This window comes from Motacilla alba, chromosome 1A (assembly GCF_015832195.1).
Source record: "Motacilla alba alba isolate MOTALB_02 chromosome 1A, Motacilla_alba_V1.0_pri, whole genome shotgun sequence".
NCBI lineage: Eukaryota > Metazoa > Chordata > Aves > Passeriformes > Motacillidae > Motacilla > Motacilla alba.
Genome location: NC_052031.1, coordinates 10225423 through 10239213, shown reverse-complemented (window position 1 = coordinate 10239213; position 13791 = coordinate 10225423). Strand labels below are relative to the sequence as shown.

At 34.5% G+C, this 13791-nt stretch overlaps 1 protein-coding gene across 10 annotated transcripts in view; it reads right to left on the bottom strand.

The window, feature by feature from the left end:
* Positions 1-13791, bottom strand: part of CACNA2D1 (calcium voltage-gated channel auxiliary subunit alpha2delta 1) — a 361055-nt gene that overhangs the window by 45807 nt on the left and 301457 nt on the right. For 9 of the 10 annotated variants that reach the window (XM_038153955.1, XM_038153956.1, XM_038153957.1 and 6 more), the window contains exons 13-18: positions 10665-10743; positions 8534-8583; positions 6873-6962; positions 3405-3473; positions 1727-1801; positions 387-461 (exon numbers count right to left, since the gene is read on the bottom strand). In XM_038153955.1, the coding sequence (XP_038009883.1) occupies positions 387-461; positions 1727-1801; positions 3405-3473; positions 6873-6962; positions 8534-8583; positions 10665-10743 (438 nt within the window). Of the gene's footprint in view, positions 1-386; positions 462-1726; positions 1802-3404; positions 3474-6872; positions 6963-8533; positions 8584-10664; positions 10744-13791 lie in introns of those variants that run through there. The other variant, XR_005258952.1, reaches the window with a different exon arrangement.

Sequence of the window (13791 nt, the reverse complement as noted above, 5' to 3'; positions counted from 1 at the left end):
GTATGAAGATTTCAATCATTTAAATGAGAATGCATCACCAAAAAAAAGGTGCACAAAAACTCAGTTTGCTTCAAGATTCTTCACAATGATGATACTGTTTTCACAATGATATTATAGCTACCACTAATTGTTTTAATGTTAATATGTATATTAAAATACTTCACATGTATAAATATGCATTGAAAATGTACATATTTTTATTTTATTAATAAACAAATTCAATACAAGCCAAAGCTGGTGGATTTGGATGAAGCCATTTATGCGCCATAGATTTTCCTAACACCCACAAAATTGAGAATTTTCACTATTGCTGTCTCATACCTCCTGATTTTTTTTCTGTCAATATCCCTTTATTATAGAGAAGTAAATTAGAAGGTGTTTCATACCTTTGGTTGGAGATTTGGATGCAGTAGCACATACCCATTAGGATCAATTGCAAAATAGTATCCATTTGGACAAAGCTGAAAGAAAGAAATGAAGTTTAGCATTATATGGTTTAAAGTAATGAAGAAAGAGTAATTAATTGTTTTCAAGAAATGCTCACATTGTGGAAAACACATGCCTCAGGCATCATGAAGTATAAGATTACTAACACAGACGATAATTTCTTAATATTTACTCTTTTAGGATCATAAACTTGGAGAATGATTTAGGCTGATGAAACCTCTGAAGGTCAGCTGGTACAACCTCTCACTGAAAGCAAAAAATAAAGCCCAACTTCAAAGTTGGACTAGGTTTCAATTCTTGGAATACCTCCAGTGGCAATTCCACAACCTCTCTGTGCAGCCTGCTCTCCTTCTTCCTTAATTTCAGCTGGGATTTCCATTGCCACACCTATGCTGGTAGCCTCTTTTTGAGGCGGTGTTAAGGTCCATTTTCTCCAGAATTCCCACATCCTAACCCTCAGGCTCCTTCTTCCTTCCAAATGCATCTCTGTCAGCTTCTTCCTGTGTACCAGGTACTGCAGACCTTCAGCCAACTTAGTGGCTCTGCACTGGGCCTAAAGAGTATTTCTTACACTGAGGAGATCAAACCTGGACAGTATACTGATGCAGATGTTTACTGCACAGCTGGTTTTTACTGCCAGGGCACACCTCTAATTTATGTGCTGTGTGTCCTCCACCATGACTCCCAAGTCCTTCCCTGCCCTTTGAGGCAGCCTGTGCTGAGGTGTGGGATTATTCCATTCTAAATGGAATAGGACTTTGCATCTGCCTTCAGTCAAACTTGTGATGTTCCTTTTCTTCCTCAGCTTTTGTTTTCCACAGCAGCAGCTATTTTCATAAAAATTCCACAGCTAGATGTCTATATAAATAAATCAATCATACTGAGTAGGATATAGACAGACACCTTTATTAAAGAAATTTTTTATAAAGAGCTGTCCTGGATAAATGCCAAATATTATCAGCTGAAACTCTATACAAAGAACCAAACACTTAACTAAAGAGCAGAGCTTTTAGATACAGGAAGATAATTGTAATGTATCCCCCAATTTAAAAGCTGACTTTTACACAGTGCACCCTGACGGACAAATCACACAGAAACACATATATGGCTGGAGAGAAAACCACCAGAAAATGAACAACAATAGAAAAGAATATATGAAAAGAAGCCTGCTGGTATTTTGAGTCAAACCCAGTCATTGCAGTATGACTTATGAAAGAGCATGCACAGAAATCACACATTAAACATACCTCAGGAGAAACCCCCAATGCAAGCAGCTTACCGTAAATCGAGGCGTCAGTTTTTTTATGTCCTCCAAAGAGACATCGACCCCCATTACTCCAAGAATCAGCTGATTCTGGTAAAATTCCAAAATTTTAGTATGTATTAGACATATTTACAATGCAGAATTACTTTAACAGTCAGTAAATTTGCATTTTTGCCTTCATGTATTTTTTGAGAGACACATTTGAGAAGTTGCCTATTTAGTTATGTATCTATTCTGAATATTTTAAATGATGTCAAAGTAATCCAAAATAAAACTTAATAAATTTAGAATTTAGTAGAGAGTATTGAAAATTATTTCTGAAGATGAATTCTTTCCTGGATAAATAAACAATATATGTAAGAACAAAAAAGCTGAAAGCAAAAGTGATGCAATAATATTGGCAGTTATGCAGATACTAAACTAGCAGCACCAGCACTGAGCTACTTTTCATGCTTAGGTTAGGCAGCTGGTAAGTGAGCCCTCAAAACACTTAACTCTTTGGGCTATAATATAAAGATGAATGAAAAATATTCCAACACAATAAAAAAACAGTGAGTAAAAGGACCATCAGCATTTGAAATCAGGGACTCGGGCAGTACAATTATTTTGCATATAATTTATTTTTCTACTACAGAAAAGGAGGGCAGTCATTTACATAGCGTGACCTGAATCCCTTCTCCATATTACATAAATTTGTAAAATTTGCTGGAGGAGGAATCTTGCAGCCTATAAATATATTCAGGTAGAAATACAAATGGAGCAGATTTGAGTTCTCTTCTTGCCCCTGTGTACTAGATCACGTCTGTTTTACTTCTCAGAAAGACATCCTTTGATAATCAGTAGTCTGACACTTTGAACAAGACTTGGACAATTCCAGGCATTGTCTTGTAGATAAGATTAAGCAACTTTTTCGGTTTACTGCTTTTTTTTTTTTGAAGGAAGCTAAGAGAACTATTCTGAAAGTAAACTGCAGAAATAACAGTGATCAAACCCTCATTGATTCATTCTATGCAATAGCTGAGAAACTAAATCAAATATTATTTTGTCTAAATTTCTGTATATTTAGACCTGAATGAAGTACACCAAAAGTACAATATTTTGCCACGTGTTGTTCAAGCATATTCCAGGTCTGTTTTTTGTTTTGTGAAGAAGACTCAGACTCCACATCAGAGAGTAATAGGGATGGGCAATTTTATTTATTCAACACTTAGAATTTAATCTAAATAAAATTTAGATTAATTTAGAGCACTAAAAAGTGCTCTTTTCCATTATTGTTACTAATTATGCACTAATTTATATTCTCTACATCACCGCCTTTTACCCTGAAATGTCATAGCCTCAGAGATTTCCTAGAAATTTATCTGGACGTTATTTCTTAGAAAGGTGTAAATAATATCATCATCTACTTCCCATCTATTGAGCACTTAATGCTTTCCCACTGCCACTAAGGCCCAGGGATAGACAGTGGAATGTCACACCCTGAAACTCAGAATGACAAAAAGGGTAAAAAGAATGCACTGCATTTTCTTGTTCTCAGTAGGTAATCAGGTAAGTAGATATGACCCCTTTGTTTCTGATGTACAAGACAACAAACTGCAAAATACTCTATGAAAATACACATACTTCAAGGCATTTAACATTAAATTAAATTTATATAACTGCGACTGTTTTTTATTTTGAATGAAAAGCTTACAACTTTCCCATTTTGTTCCCTTGTTAGATTGAAGACCGGCAGAGTTCCTGTAATCACAAGGCCCAGCTCCTAAAAAAAAACAGTAAAGAAGGGACAAAAAGACTTTTAGTTGAAAAGCAAATGTTAAGCCATAATATATTAGAAGAATGGAAGACTGTGGGTAGCTGAACAATTACTTTCAGTTTTTGCAAAAAACAATTACTTTCAATTTTGTAAAAAAAAGAAAATAATAATACTTCACTGACTTGATGAATAGAAAGTTGAAATTATGATTTTTTTTGTCCACATATTAGTGGGATTATTATATTATTTTTTAAAAATAGATGATGTTCAACAACTTAGGACATAGAAGTTTCAAGAAATCTAAATGTTATGAAAAGATATTTGCAGCTACAGTAACCACTATACATAAAACTATGAATAATAGAGAAGGAAAGGAAAGGAAAGGAAAGGAAAGGAAAGGAAAGGAAAGGAAAGGAAAGGAAAGGAAAGGAAAGGAAAGGAAAGGAAAGGAAAGGAAAGGAAAGGAAAGGAAAGGAAAGGAAAGGAAAGGAAAGGAAAGGAAAGGAAAGGAAAGGAAAGGAAAATTAAGCTTAGAAATAGTAAATTTCAGTTTGGAGCGATGGTGTTTGTGTTCCCAAGTTGCCTTTAGTGTGATGGGGCCCTCCTCTCCTGGAGATGGCTGAATTCCTGCCTGCCGATGGGAAGTAGTGAATTAATTCCTGGTTTTGCTTTGTTTGTGGGCACAGCTTTTGTTTTCCTATTAAACTCTTTGTCTCAACCCACAAATTTCCCCTTTGATTGTCTCCCCAGTCCCACCAGCGGGGGAGTGAGTGAGGAGCAGCAATTGGGTTTGGTTGATGGCTGGGGTTAGACCACAACAGGTATATAACACATACAGGAAAAAACAATAGAAAAATACAACACATAATTCCTCTACTTTTTCTATCATGTCTACTTTTGAGTGGTGTGCAATAATATCTATCATAGGCTTGGCAAAATCAAAGTCTCCTCTGGTACTGAGGCAATTGAAGCAAGGAATTTGCATTTATTTGGGAAGATACATGAAATCTGTTTTTCCTTTAGTAACCTTCTCAAATCATACTGAAAATGGGATCCAGGACACCATATGTTCAGAGAGCCAGGAACGTTTTGTTTTCTATGCCAAACTGTCCATAGGGAGAGTTCTACCTTTTTTTAATATGATTGTTTGGGTTCAATTTCAAACTTTTCCCCTTCATTTAGGCTTACTCTCCTTCTGTCTAGTTTATTGAGGAGTCATATCCCTTTTCTCCTTTTGTTCCATTTGGGAAAAAAAAAAAAAAAAGCTAGAACACTATATGAATCCACTCTGGTGTAATTTGTTCTCTGTTTTCCCAGTCTAGTAGCACCTTTTTGAATTTTAAGCCATCCTTCATGAACTCACATTTGTGTATCAAATGAAAGGTGATGAGGTCAGAGTTAGTAAAATTATAAGCAAAGCGAAGTGGATTTTGTAGGAAAATAAGAGAAATAGGGATGAATCAGTAGAGAAGACATTATTTAGAAGAAACGTTGAAAAGATACACAATGAAACAGGAGGGGGATGTATGGGGGATAACACACTCTCCCCACTAAAAAAAAAAAAAAAAAAAAAAAGTAAAGTAAGAAAGGATAAAAATGATGAATAATTTTTTTCCTAACTGGTAAACCTAAAAGTATCTGAAAATTCTTGGATTATCTTGAAAATGAACCCAGAGCAACACACAAATAGAATCTGAAGGGACAGAGCTAGAAAAGAGGTGTGAATTACTACAAATACACCAAATTATTTAAGATAGTCTTGAAAGCCAGACTGAAATGGAAGTTCCTCTTCAGAATTTTATAACCTGAATTATAACCTGAATGCACTAATGCGGCCTCATGTAATAACATTTTGCATTACTTTAGTCTTAGCCAAAAAACAGCCAGTGGATAGTAAGAGCCAAATAATAGGAATGAGTCCTGTAAACCACAAGCAGGAGAACTGTAAGCCCTACATGAAGGAATTCTTTTAGGCAATTTAAGATAACAAACCACTGTGACAGCTTAGACACACTCCCTTGTACAACCAAGAATCAGGAAAAGGCTTCAGAGGGGATTAGGTACAACCATGCCTTTATGGTCCCAGCTGTGATGAAAAGGTCCACAAATCTGAGCCTTTACCTTAGTACTTTACCTTGTTTTGTCCTACTTTATTCACATATATTTACATGTATATATATATGTGTGTGTGTGTGTGTATGCACATATATATGTATATATAATTATATACTCACAAACACACATCTGTAACACATGAACACAGAAAACCTTGATGAATGAACCCACTGAGTATATAAAGTAACACAAGAGATGCCTGCAGGTGTCACTTATTTTACTTGACTAAACAGATCTCTATTGCCAGTTATAAATTTATCTTTGGCTTTGCAACAGGATATGTACAGAGCATAAGAACTTCTGTCACCACATCCTTTATGTTTCCACTAAGTACCTCAAAAAAAAACCCAAACAAAACATGGTTAAGGAACTTCTGGACATTGAAATTTCAATGAAAAACTAGTTCCTCTGTGTCATGCTCAGTTATATTGACAGTAAAAATTATATGTTGATAAAAAAAATTACAGAAATGCTGACTGACGGGAAGATGTGCATCTTGACATGACGTTCAATGACTACGTGCGCTTGGATAAATACGTGAGTGCAAATGACCATTTTGCAGTAATTTTTGCCCTGTTCCTCAGAAGCAGGTCATTCAGAGCAAGAGATTAGATTTCTTCTAACAATACTTTTCCTCCTGTAGTTTCCTGAGTATGTTTGTTTTACAAGACCAAAGTGATAAATTCAGCAGTAAGAAAGTTTTTCATATCTCTTTTTGTTTATATCCCCATTATTTACACTGTCCAATTAAAGGTTAAAGAAATCATTACCTTGAGCAAGCAAGCAATTGCAACAACCCAAGGTAAAATTTGTGCAAATACTTAGTAATACTGACAGATTTCATTCTGCCTGGAATGTTCTTTGGAAGGAAAAAAAAAAAAAAAAGAGGAAAACCTAAGAATTCTAAGAATTCTTCACCAGAAATGTAACAAATGACCTTTAATGCAGTAGGTACAACACTGGAAAGCTATTAAGCTATTTGCTTTTTTTTTTTTTTTTTTTTTGGCTTGAGCCGAGAACAGCAGTGGCCTGTACTTCAAAGTCTGTAGAGAATAAACTGTTTTTCTCTGCTAAATTTCAGGACACTTAGAAGGATACTAGGTGCAAGTAAGACCAGCACATTATAAATAGATCTCTTCCTAGAGGCTGTTGTATTGATGTGCATAGATGTTCAAAACACATGAATATCATGTTTGGAACTGTAAGATAATGGATTCTTGGGAAAGCAGACCCACATAATTACTGACTTTCTAAAATTCTTACTTTAGCAGAGATAGAAACAGATCATACCAGAGCATCCAGATAGACATTTGTCCATTGGACTTGTTTGGCTTGTTCTCCAGCTAAAACCATTGGTCTTCCCAAAACATCCAGATATTCCTGTTAAAAAGTGTAATGAGCTCATCAGAAGGCAATTATTAGAACAAAGGGCACAAACAATATTAAAATAATCAATAATTAAATAAGTCACCATTACTACAGGAGGACCATTTACTCACTTCTTAAAAATTGTACCACAAAATAATTGGGTCTTATGTTTGCAGTATTTACTGAAAAGGTAATTCCTCTTTTCCTCTATTTCATTCCCAGTCACACAGACCTTACACACTCTTAACCACCACTCTTTTTCCACAAACTGAGAATTACAACTATTTTTATTTAATTGCTAGTGACACAAAGAAATTGCAAGCAGATTACAGAACCATCAACCCAGAAGAAAGAGTGGACAATGGAGGGTGAGTGGTGTAACATCTGGGTATGTTAAGCTCCTACAGCAATAATTTTCATAACTTCTATTGGAATAACAAAAATCAGAATTATAAAACCTCTTTTTCTTGCCTTCCTCCAGTTTGTGAGTATGGCTAAAGCTGGTGATCTTACAAGATGTCAGGTTTCTGGACTTATTTGGGAGTGGATGCCATCAAACTATTTTCAGTCATCAACCTTTTCTACTTGTCTGATCTTATTAGGGATATGTCTTGCCAGACACTGTCTGGAAGAGTTTAACAGAATCAAAGGGTTCTTATTCAAGCCAAAAAAGGATTCTTATTTTCTGCCAAAAAATGTCATGCCTGGCTTTGGAAAGACAAAGAACTGCTATGAAATTTCTCTGCTGTTCTGGACATGTGAGTATCTGGACTTTCAGACAACTGATAAGAATAAATGTTCTACACTGTCCATCTTCAGTTTGCATCTCATCATATAACCCCAGAGTCCTGTGCCTTTATTTATCTACATGCAAGTCTGCTAACATGTTCCTGCATCCTTTTTGAAGGAAAGGGCAGTCTCTTCTGAAAGGGTTGGATCCCTCCAGGTACCTCTCCTATGAAGCAGGATTGCAGTGTAGCACCCACATGAGTTCAGATGCTCTAGCAGGGCTATCCCCTCACATACATCCACAGCCTCCTCCACATAGTACAAATCCTTTGGATCATGCAGAAAGTATGGCAGAAGGTGAACTATGAATGCCTAGGCACATTATTAAATATTACTGGTTTTATAGAACTTTATAAGAAAATTGCTGTCGTGTCTCAGCAAAAAGTTTGAGGGACCATGTAAGGCCTGGAGGAAAGCTGAGCCAAAAGCACAATCCTTGTGCAGAGGCCTGCAGGACACAGAGCACTTCAGACACTCCATGGTGTGCCCATGGTCAGCCTGCTTTGGAGGAGGTGAATGTGACCAGCACACAAGCTGCTCTGGGCCAGCTGGCCAAGGTAACAGGGAAAACATTTTAAACTCAGTCTCTGCAACCACTTAAAAGAAAAAGCAGAACATTTTAAGAGAATAATCCCTTAAATGTAGAAGAAAGCCTTAACTTATTTTTATCTTTTCTTAAGGTAGTGTATCTTAAAATTTAATTGATTTTAGCAGACGTGAAGAGCAAACATATCCAAGAACATATATTACTTTCTGTGTGTTAAAACTGCATCTGGATTGGCCAACTCACTTACCTGGGTGTTTATTCTTATGGCTCCAATAGATGGGATTTCATAATAATAACCTAAAATTTGAAAGAGAAACAATGTCCTTTTACCATAATAGATTGCTGACCTCTTAGTCTTGAGGAATTTCATTTAGCTCATCATTTCTAGCCTAAATTATATTAGAATTATTGTTTATGAATGAAACACTTTTTAGTAGATGCCACCACAATGCATGGCCGTATGATAGGTGACCATGTTAGACCAAGGTAGTCTTAAGTAATGACAGTTATTATTTGTTTCTTTAGGCTGTTTTGTTTAAGGCTGTATCATATACTGAATTTGTACTCATGAAATCCCAGTTACTATGATGTGCAAGTATATTTAATGTTTATTTTAATATTGCTGTGACAGCAAAATAATTATATGCTGAATGCATATAGGAATGTAAAAATAGCTATGGTCTGCCAGAAGAGTAAATTCATAGTATAAAAATATAAGGCACTCTGTGCAATGAAAACAAAGCTAATGGGTATTTCTCCTACACAGAGAATGCACACCAGAAATGTCTTTATTTAGCACTGATTCTATTGCTAATTTTTTTGAATTAAAAATATTTAAAATACTGTCCATGTAATAAGACTGAAGCCAAGCACTGAGATCCATCTTCAGTCCAAGAAATTTTTAAGTCAGATTGGAAGGAAGAAGCAGAGAATTAGAGAGGTAAAAGTATTGGTATTAGTAATTTCCTTTGCTGTATGCAAAATCTTTTAATTTAGGAAAAAAATAAATAAAACTGCTTCTTTGGATGTGCAAACAAATAATCACAGGAATTTTGGACAGAAGATTATGATCATTTTGCTTCAATAATAAGATGACATAGGTGGTTATGCTTTAAACCAGCTGGTCTTCATTTGTTTTAAAACAATGGAGGTCACATGCACACGGTATTTTGAGATACACAGATGTTAGTAAAAAAACCCCTCTGTTCAAAATACAAATGTCAATTTTCTGTTATTATCTGACAATAAAATCTGCTCTTCACAGAGCTGCACTATCTTCTGCATGACTTGTCAGCATGCTGAGGGTTTCATGAGGTTATGACACATATGTATGCCATTCACCCAGACTATGGATTCTTCTAGTTTTTTTAGGCTTTTTTTTTTTTTTCTGTATCTATGCCTTTCTCTTATCTTTGTTTTATGTTACTCTTCTGCCTGAGCATATCTTTATCTCCTTCCCTGACAGTCCTAATTTTCAAGCCCTTTTGTAATCCAGCTAACCTCTCACCTCTTGCTTCTCATCAATTTTTAAAAAATTTTACATTTTCAGTCAGGCCTGAAAATTGTTCTATTAAAAACAAAAGCAAATGTTTGATAAATTATATATTTTCTACTTATCTCTATTATTTTCTTGTATTTCTTTTCTATTTTCTGCTATATCTCTATATCTTATGCTTTGTTGTACAGTTATATGATATTTGAGACTCATATTTCTCACACTCTTAAAATATTTCTGAGTACATTTTTCATGTAAAAATTTCATGTAGAAAACATTTTATTTCCTTACTTTCACCTTTTTAATTTTTCTTTTTGTCTTACATAAAGAAAACAGAAGGAAAATAGAAAATACAAGAAGCTCTCAAAAACTAAGAAATCACAGCAAGAATAATTTTGATATTTTTATCGAAAAAGGGGAAAAAATAAAAGTATCTTATCCCTTGTAAGTTTTGGAGAAAAACAGAAAGAAATGTAACCAGCCAACTAACCAAACAAAAATCCCTTTGTCCAGACCACTTAATTTAAACCAGCTTTGACTAATTTCTTATCTGTCATCAGTTCCAACTTTACATAGATGGCTATTACAACAAATATTCTCAAAACTGAACCACAATGGCTTATTATTATAAAAACTACTGTGGTAGTTTTCATACAATTTGAAGTTTTAAATAAAGTAATAAAGAAATAAATATACCCGTTTCTCGTTTTCATGTGATTTTTTTCATGTATAAATTATGCAATAAATTAACTTCTGAAAATTTTGATCACAAATAAAATAAACTTAAAAACCAAGCTGAAAAATCTGCAATTTTTTGAGAGCAACAAAGATATCACCTATCCAAAGCTCTAGTGAAGATCAGTTTAAAAGAAAGACACAGTACCTTTATTTTCACAGGCCATCCACTGTATGGGTCCTTTGTCATAATTATGCTGGCCAACAGAAAATGTGAACACACGTACCTGTGCAAGTCAAAAACCAATGCATATAACAACTATGTATCATTTACTACTTGTGACCTCAAGTCAATGATACCTTGATTTTTCATAAATTTGAATAGAAAAAGAACACGATGAATTCTCCAGATTTTGTAACCATAATAGATATGAGAGATGTAAAAAAAAAACAAAACAAAACAAGATTATGGTATTTTGTGTATTCCTATTGTTTCTTCCAGGATGTAGAATCAAGAAGAATGCTCTTTTACACAGCCTTTGTACTTTAAAAATCTTACACTGGTAATTGTTCATGAAGTATTTTAATTTTTAGGTTCCTTATTCTAGAGTGGTAATTATAATTCTTCAGGTTCTGTTAAATTAGTTGAAAAAACATATCAATATTAGATGCTTACCAAGGACTTAATATATGTGTGGTAGTAAAATTCAAAGCAATGCAAAACAAGACTTTTTAGGATTTAAAATATGAAATTTTCAGATGCTACACAAAACAATTTCTCATTTTGCTTAGACTCAGTCTTCTTTATGTAAAAGCACTAAATTAGTTCAACAGATTTCAACTTCCAAGCAAGAGTTAAGCTTATGATTTTTCACCTTAAGGTCTTGATATTCATTTAAGTTGTGGGGTTTTTCAGCATAATTCTATTATATTTACACAATGCTACTCCAATCTATCTCAGCAACTGTAAGCAGTTATGGCTTCAGAAGAATTTGCCAAAATCTCTCCAAGTTTTGGGCTGAAAACAGACTTTTCAGCTGAAATGGTTTTCTATGCAAAGTTTCTGATTTGAATGAGAAAAAATTAAAACCAAAACCTGGTATTGCTTTAAAAATATCAAAAATCTTACCTGACAGACAGAAAAATTAGAAATACTATTTTTCAGCTTCTAGCTGAATATTTTGCTCTAAATTTGAGTGTTTCGGTTAAAAGCTGGGAAAATTGTTTTCCCAACAGTTTTAATGAACTGCTCACTATATTCATGTCCCTCTGTTCAAGGGTCACACACCTTTTCCTTTTTAGGCATCTCTTTCTTTATGGATCTTTACCACTTAAATGTACAGATCATAGACCTCAATGAAATCAGAATGAAAATTCCTTTCTATGGATTGGATGCTTCAAATTAAAATATACTACAATTTGCATGCAGGCTGTGAGTAAGTAATAAGGTAATGTTTTCATTAAATAATACACTCTAAATTTTCAGAGACTCCTTGTAAACAACTAATCATTGCTAAGTTTGTTAATGACTATTTATAAAAAAAATTCACATTATTTAGCATGTGCAATTAGTACCCAAATCTTCACTTCCCAAACAGGCAAAAAACCTTTTATGATATAATCAGAGCTCAAGTATTAACCAAGAGCTGTAGGAATAGCTTCACATCATCCATCAGCAGGTAGCAAATGGTGAAATTTTATTAGTGTTGGCCCCTATATGCAAGAAGGGCAAACAAAACTTTGTGTTGGATGCCATTTTTAATTAACAATATATTTTGATTTGACTCATCCATACAGCCCATTCCTTTCTGCAGTTAAAAGGAGAATTAAAGCAGCTGATTTAAGTGCTTTTTTATAGTTTAAGACTACTCCATATAGGGTCATTCCCCACTAATAAGTCAGGCTAATTACATTTCTAGTTACACAGACAGGTATAGCAATGACTATGCCTGCATGATGGTAATGTTTTTCCTCGTAGTTCATATACGTAAAGACAGATGAAAAATACCTTCTATTACCCTGAGAATATCAGTATTGACAGTGCAAAAATGACTTTACCTGGCATGTTTACATCTCATTTATTAATACCGTACCACATATGCCATCCTCCTTTTATTCTTGACATCTTTTAAAAAAATGACAGCTATTATTCTTCTAATAGATCTTTCTTCTTCTACTTAATTAACATCTATTTTTTTCCTTATCTAATTATCACCAAGTTATTTTATATTGGCACCTCTCATCTCACAAGGTCCCTGCCTACTATATTCCTGTTCTTTTTGAATTCACACTGCTCCCAGTCCATTGTCCACTAAACACTTGATTCAGAATAGATTCTTCTCAAAAACCATGGAAAAACCCCACTGATGGTCACTAATTAGATGAGAGACCTGATGTTTCTTTTGGATTAAAAGCTACCAAGTCATGTGGGTTCTCTTGTGTGTGCAGAAAACATATGAGTCAATTAGACTGGACTGTCTAGCATTTGATCTCAAATGTAAAAATGAAACACTGAGTTGGATTCAAGTTGCGAAATGCTGTGTAATTTAGGGAAAAACAGCAGTGTGTTAAATCTGCAACAAATCTATAAAGAATTTAGAATTTAAATTATTGACAACAAGCAGGAGACAATATATCTGATTTACTGTTCCTTGGATAATTAACAGAGATAAAGAACTGCAATGAAAATTGGAGATTTTAATTGTTACTTGGTTTGGCAAGAGGGTGGGATATTCAAAAGAGTATTCTTTTTCCTATTGCCTCATCTGGAATTGAGCAGGATGACAGACCAGCTGGAAAAATGAGTCAGCAAGTCAAATTAAACAAGCCAATTTTAGAAAAAAAAATAATAAAAAAAAAAAGCTCTCTGCTAAATTTTCTGTGACAGGACCCAGAATCAGCCAAAGTACCAAAGTACTGAGATGTACTTTTCTATATGTTTTCCTTATAGACATCTCTCCAAAGAAGACAACAGGCTATTGAATTAAAAAAAAAAAAGCAAAAACTAACCAACCAAACAAACAAACAAAAAAACAAACAAAAAAACCCCCAAACATTCAAGTACTTTTAATAGGGAATTCATGACTAAGAATACTTTAGGCAACTAGATCAGGCACAATGTGTATAAGCACCTCTCCCTTTGCCTGTCCTTTAAGCTTGGCTTCAACCAAGTGGGTTTCTGAGTTGAAGCAAACTGCCAAGTAGTCTTTGATCCCCAGAAGTTGTTTTCTATCACCACTGAGACCTGGTTATTGCTTCTCTCTGCCTCTCTGCAGCCCCTTGGGTTCTGTGTTAACTGCAGTTCCTGGGTGGTTCTGCCATGACATTTCCTCTCC